Source organism: Orycteropus afer, unplaced genomic scaffold, assembly GCF_000298275.1.
Source record: "Orycteropus afer afer isolate SDZICR_OR568_19922 unplaced genomic scaffold, OryAfe1.0 scaffold00405, whole genome shotgun sequence".
Taxonomy (NCBI): Eukaryota; Metazoa; Chordata; class Mammalia; order Tubulidentata; family Orycteropodidae; genus Orycteropus; species Orycteropus afer.
The window spans coordinates 1,602,951-1,609,843 of NW_006921992.1; the positions used below are offsets into that span (position 1 = coordinate 1,602,951).

General features: G+C 52.2%; 1 protein-coding gene across 1 annotated transcript in view; it reads left to right on the forward strand.

Moving 5' to 3' along the window:
* Positions 1-6,059, forward strand: part of MARCHF2 (membrane associated ring-CH-type finger 2) — a 7,516-nt gene extending 1,457 nt beyond the window's left edge. Inside the window, exons 2-5 of the mRNA XM_042782671.1 lie at positions 3,266-3,274; positions 3,940-4,135; positions 5,394-5,603; positions 6,042-6,059. Coding sequence (XP_042638605.1) covers positions 3,266-3,274; positions 3,940-4,135; positions 5,394-5,603; positions 6,042-6,059 — 433 coding nt within the window. The remainder of the gene's footprint in view (positions 1-3,265; positions 3,275-3,939; positions 4,136-5,393; positions 5,604-6,041) is intronic.
* The last annotated feature ends 834 nt before the right edge of the window (positions 6,060-6,893 follow it).

Below are 6,893 nucleotides of genomic sequence, written 5' to 3' on the forward strand. Positions count from 1 at the left end.
GGGTTTGAACCACCAGCCTTCTGGTTAGCAGTCTAGTGCCTTAGGCACTACGCTACCAGAGTTCCTAACCACAGGCATAGAGGCTAGGATTTACAGCTCATCGCAAAATGGAGGATAATTAGATCAAATCATAAAATGGAGAACAACCACACAATACTGGGTAATTATGGCCTAGCTGATTGACACATGTGGTGCAATGAATTACTTAATAGACCCTACTGGCCATAGTCTTTGTGACTCCCACCAGATAACTGGGTGCAACTATGCAAATGTGAGGTATTTGTGACCCACCAAAGGGATTGGGTAGCTTGCTAATGATATAAATAAGGTGCATGGCACTCTTGTGTGGGATGGGACCATACAAATAAAGTATATAGAACTCTAATATAGGGATTGGTGAGTTTTGCCCTTCCTCTAGGCTTAAAATGAGCCATCCCAGAGGTAGAAAGGGGGCATCTCATTACCATCGAGAAAAAAGAGCCAGGGGAGTCACTGGGAAGGGAAAGGAAGAGAGTGGGTTAGGTCTGGGGATGGTAATCGGGAGTGAAACCAAATGTACACGAAATGTTGAATGTAAAACAAATTCTACTCTGTAAATTTGCACCTAAAGCACAATTTAAAAAAAAAAAAAAAAGAGCCGAGTGTGGAGTGTGTCCTGTGGCTCCAAGAACTCTGTGCTAAACCTTCTCGATCCAGGAGAGAGAGAGCTGTGACACCAGAGATAGTGAGAGACGACGAGAAGCAACAGCAGAGAAGTGGCAGCAGCAGAGGCAGCAGAACCAAGAAACCAGAACAAGACAGAGTAGTGGGCTTCCCCGCTCACGGGGTGAGCAGGTGAAGTGCCTTTGGGCAGGAGGCTTTCTGGCAGAGTGAGGTACCTCTCTGAGCACCCATCAGCGTAGCTAAAAGAGTTTTGTAACCCTTACCCAAGCAGGGCAGAGGCCAGGACAAGGGCCCGAGGGCCAGAAAGAGTACCTGCCTCTGGGGATGGCTGAGGGGAGGCTGTCCTAATTGAAGAACTGTATTCTGAGCATTCCTGAACCTGAACTGTAACTTGTTACTTCCCTAATAAACCCCATAATCGTGACTATTATCTATGGGTTCTATGTGGCCATTGCAATGCAATGAATTATCGACAGCAGGGAAGTAGAGTGTTGTAGGAGGGTCAGTTGGTGTCAGAATTGGTAGAAAGATTAAATTCCTCATAGGAATCAACCTTAGGCTGTTGATATTGATGTTGATCCTCCTCCCCACTTTGTGAGGTTAAAGGAGATCAGATGCCACCTCCCCCATATCATTTCTTAAAAATTTTTTTATTGTAATTTGAGTCCCCTTGTCATTTTTACAGCATATAACCCCAACCATCACAGGTTCCATACACATTATTTGCATGGTCCCACACAGTATCACAAAGACATGGCTAGAAGGGCCATATTAAGTAATTCACTGCACCACAGAAACCCAGCCATCTAGAAGGTTGAGGAAGGGGCCCAGTGGGGCTCTTAGAGAGTGGGTGGCTGCTTCTCAGCTCTAAACAGTGATCACCATGTGGAAACAGAGGCACAGGCTGGCCAGGTCTCCTTCTTCAGGAAATGTCAAATTTCAGATTATTATGTGAAATCTGAAGAGCAAATATTGGTCTTGGCTGGGGGTGAGAGGCTAGAGAGGTGCTTAGGAGAGCAGAATGTGGACTCATCCTAAAAACCAAACACCCAGACCTGTTGCTGTCAAGTCTCCTCCAGCTCACAGTGACCCTGTGTGCATCAGAGCAGGGCTGGGCCCCACTGGCTTTTCAGTGACTGATTTTTCAGAAGTAGGTTGCCAAGCCTTCAAGCCTTTCTTCCAAGGGGCCTCTGGGTAGAGCCAACCTTTTGGTTAATAGCCGAGCACTTAACTGTGTGCGCCACTCTGCTCTCACCCTGCCTGGGTGCAAATCTGCAGCAGACACCTCTCTCAGAATGCCTGGGAAAAGTTACTTCCCCATCAGTGTCTGTTAAGTGAGGACACCTTTCTCATTGGGTAGTTCTAAGAATATGGTGCTGTGGTTTACACACAGTGCCTGCAATGGGATTTGCTGCATTTGGTAAGGAACTATGTGGCAGAGTGACTGAGTGCTTGGCTGCTAACATAAAGGTCAACAGTTCAAACCCACCAGCTGCTCTGTGGAAGAAAGATGAGGCAGTCTGCTTAGGAAAGATTGCTAGCCTTGGAAACTCTATGGAGCAGTTCTACTCTGTCCCCTAGGGCGCTGTGAGTTGGAATTGACTCCGTGGCAGTCGGTTTGATTTGGGCTTTGCTTCTGTAGAGATTGACAACCTTGGAAACCCTATGGGGCAGCTCTACTCTGTCTTACAGCGTTCTGATGAGTCAGCATCAACTCAGTGGCAAAGAGTTAAGCGTTTGATTGAGTCCCTGGGTGATGCAAATGGTTAACACACCCAGAGCCACCTTGGAAGAGAGGACTGGCTGTCTGCTTTGGAAAGGTCACAGCCAAAGAAACCCTGTGGAGCTCAGTTCTACTCTGACATAGTTGGGGTTGCCATGAGTCCGATCACCGCAATGGCAGCCAGTTTGGTTTTTGGTTTACATAGTAAATGTTCATTAAGTGTTAAGTCTTATTTCTTCCTCCTCTCCGAACTTGCTTTTCCAGTTTTCCAGGACAAATTCCAAATTCAGGGGCCCTTCCTCAGGGTTCTAGGTTACATATGATTCTGAGTTGGTCTCTGGAGCAGGGGTTTCTTTCCGGTTAATTTTTTTTGTGGGGTGATGATTGGTGGTGTGTGTGGGTAGTGTGTGGGGTGACTGCATGGGGTCCGAATGGAGCCCCAGGGCAGGCCATGTGACAGTGTGGAACAAACAGGCCCCCAGGAACTCGGGAAGGCAGGCCTGAGGGGCTGCTTCAGGGGCTTTTTAGTTTTAAAGCAGCCAGGAAGGAGGAATAGCAAAAGTCACTCCACAGTGCCTAGGGGAAGCAGGCGTTATCTGGAAAACAGCTGTCGGCTCAGCAGACTCTTCTGCCTTGTGTCATCCTCAAGTCCCTTTCTGGGCAAAAAAAGTCTGGAAAACAATGACTCATGTGCAGTGTGGCTTTGGGCCTCCCAAGGCCACACCCCTTCCTCCTGAGCTACCCTAGGAAGGACTCTGTGGCCTAGACGCATTCCCAGGAAAGCTTCTGCAGAAGGCTCTTTGTGTTTATTTCCCCTTGGCCAGGGCAGAGGGGCAAGTGGGCTCTTCTCCCTGAACTCAGAGGTTTCTCGGGCAACAGCACCTTCAGGTGCAGCTGGATCCAGGGTCTCCAATGATGTCCTTGATCCGTCTCTCCCGTCTCTTGGCTCTGCTTTCCTCTGGGTTGGCATCATTCACAGACTCCACGTGGAGACCGGGTGGCTGTCAGCAGCTCCGGACTTACATCAGCCTTACTGTCTGCAGTGCTGGCATTTAAGGGGGAAAAAGAAATATCAGGAATTGATTCCCAGAGGTCGGATTGCATCACATATGCCCTTCCCCAAGTCTGGCCCCTTGACCAGGGTGTGTAATGTTCTGATTCGCTAGGCCTGTGGTCATCAGGGTGTCAGCAGCTCTGCCTTAGTCTTTGGGACCAAGAGTCAGGGGTGGGGTTTTTACCCAGGACAAGCAAGATGATATTAGCTGGAAAAGGGGGTAGTGGATGCTGGGCAGTCAGGTACAACATACCCTTACTGTGGGCCTAAAAACGTGCCACAGGAGCCGGGGGAGGGAGCACATCACTCCACCTATGAGAGTCTTAGAAGACTTCCCAGAGGAGGAAACATTTGGAGTGGGGTGTTGAAGGATGAGTGGAAGCTTGCCAAGTGGCAACATGGAGGAGTAGGGAACTGTGAGCTTGACACCCAGCAAATAGTGAAGCAGGTAAGAGCAGGAAGCCTGGTCGTTGCTCACATGTCCTGTTCCTGTGTTCAGCGATGGTCCCTTTTGCCGGATCTGCCATGAGGGAGCCAATGGGGAGAGCTTGCTGTCCCCATGTGGTTGTACTGGAACGCTGGGCGCCGTGCACAAGAGCTGTCTGGAGAGGTGGCTGTCCTCGTCCAACACTAACTACTGTGAGCTGTGCCACACAGAGTTTGCAGTGGAGAAGCGGCCCCGGCCCCTCACAGAGGTACCCTTGGGAGCTTGAGGTTGGGATGGACAGTGGGAAGGAAGGCAGGTTTGAGGGCCCTGGAGGTTCCTGGTGACATGGGAAAGCAGCTTCTTTATAAGGTAGATCCTGGTGATGGGGGTGCCTGATTGGTCTTGTGCAAGACATGGGGACAGCCACCAACGAGACAGATGGGGCTGGTGCTCACAGAGTTCCCAGCCCAGTCACAGAAATGAGGCAGCTGAGGGCCTGGAGCAATAGTACTGTGGGGGAATCATGTTGCAGGTCGGGGGAGAGTGGCTTATCTGGGGGCAACTTGGGGGCTCAGCCGAGGCCAGCTGAGACCTGAGGAATGGGAGGGAGCCAGCCTTGCCAAGAATCCAGGAGAAGGGCAGTCCTGGCCATAGGCACAGGACATGCAAAGGCCCTGAGGCCGGGAAGAGCTTGGTGCTCTGGAAGAAGTCTGAGGGCTAGAGTGGAGAAATGAGTTGGTGGAGGCCACCCTGGGCTTTGTGGACCTTGCTGAGGGGGTGAGACTTGAGCCTGAGTGTGGTAGGTCAGGATTAAGACAGCACTGGTCCCCAGGTATGGCAGACACCTGGCTGCTCCCCAGAGCACCATCAGCTGCCTGGATGCCCACTGAGTGCCTTCCTGCCAGCCTGGCACAGGGTGGCTGAGAGGTGTTGTTAGGGCTGAGATAGGGAGCCCAGAGGCTGGGGGCCCCAGATCCACCCTGGGAGCCAGGCTCTTAGGGCGAGCAGTCAAAGGAAATCGAGCTCTGCCCCTCTGCTCTCCCCCTGGCTTCCTGTGCTCCAGTCCAGGCACACCCACACCTGAGGGCCTTTGCACTGCTATGCCTGCAGCCTGGGATGCCGCCTGCCCCCCTTCATGAGGCTTACGTATTACCTCCTCGGCGAGGCTGTGCCCCCTCTGAAAACTCACCCCATTCTATACCTTTCCCGACTAGCATGGGAGCTCTGGGTGGCCAGGGACCCTTTCTATCCCATTCATAGCTAGATGCTCAACATCTAGCAGGGCCTGGCCCACTGTAGGCTCCATAAATATTGGGAAGAAAGGAGCGAGGAAGGAAAGGAAGAGGAGGAGGGAGGTGATCAGGTATGGCCGGCCCTGCAGATCTCGTTGAAAGGAACAGTGGTTTCTGGAGCCCCAGGCAGGGCATAGTGAGACCTGAGTATCAGCAGAGAGAGCCCAAGGGCCTGGAGACACCATGTAGCCCCCTTGGCAGCACTTCTTTCCCTCCTGTCTTTCTCCCCCACAGTGGCTGAAAGACCCGGGGCCACGCACGGAGAAGCGGACGCTGTGCTGCGACATGGTGTGCTTCCTGTTCATCACACCACTGGCCGCCATATCAGGCTGGCTGTGCCTGCGCGGGGCTCAGGACCACCTCCGGCTCCACAGCCGGCTGGAGGCCGTGGGGCTCATCGCCCTCACCATTGCCCTCTTCACCATCTACGTCCTCTGGACACTGGTGAGTGGCCGTCTGTCGGCTGCAGGTCACACCACTGGGGTCTCCAGTTCAGAGCAGCCCAGCCAGGGACTGGAAGTCTTAGTCAGCCTCCACTTACACCCCTGAGTGAGAGCTGGGGCAGGGTGCGTGAGGGCCAGCACCTGAGCTAACCTCATGTTTTCGTGGGGCTCAGATTCCAAGCCTGACAAAGGCCTAAGCTTCTGGGTGACTTGGAACAGCCCCAGCCTTCTGCTGCATGGATGAAAGGGCGCCAGTCTACAAGCTTGAGTGTAGGTCTCGTCATCTGTGAGTCCGTCAGGGCTGGGGGCTACAGAGAGGGGATGGAACGAGGACATGCATAGTAAGGACCAGCATGAGGCCTATCCCCACGTTCCCACTTCTGCGTCCTTGTCACCAGTCGCCCCCGGCACACCTCTGTCTGACACTCTCTGACCCTAGCCACCTGGAGCTGGGTAGAGCTCACAAGTCACAAGGACATTATTCAGACTGTTAAAGAGGCAGATGCCAGCCACAAGGATGGGGAGTCCATACGACACCCCAGCTTTCTGACTGCTGGCTCCCATGCCCTTGTGGGTTATAAGTACTCCCCAGTTTTATTTAAGACTACAGGTTTATTATAGGCAAAAAGGTTGCAAACAAAGGGACACACCGGGAGAGTCTGGGAGGATTCCCAGTGTGCAGTTTCCATGCCCCAACGGCGAGGCTACCCTCCCAGAAGCAGACGTTCTCACCAGACAGGAAGGTCCCCAAGGCTCAGTATTCAGGGCTTTGATCAGACAGTCCTGTGTGATCGGCTAAATCAGGCCTCCTGAGGCCGGTTGATAGCAGCCTCCCAGGTGGGTCTTCTTGGATTTGCCCAAGCCTCCACTTGTCAGCACAAATCCTGGAAGTCCCAGACCACGGCACCCCAAGTCCTCCAAGAGTTATTTCTCCAGGGCCAAGCACAAAGGCCACGCACTTTAGGGTAAAACTAGGCCCTTTACCTCACAGGGAGAGAGACGGGGAGATAGAAACAGAGACAGCGAGATAGATACTAAGAAATGAGAAAGTCGTGGGAGACCAGAAGGGCTGCATTTGCACAGGAAGATAGCTCAGGGAGCAGGCATGCATTGGAAGGATGAACACAAGGAAGAGGTAACCACTGGGAGGAAGTGGGAAGAGAGCCACATTATGAGGATGGCAGTCAATGTCATGAAACAAAATGTGTGTGAGCTGCTATATGGAAAATGAATTTGCTCTGTAAACTTTCACCCAAATCACAATAAAAATTTAAAAAAATAGAAAAAAAGA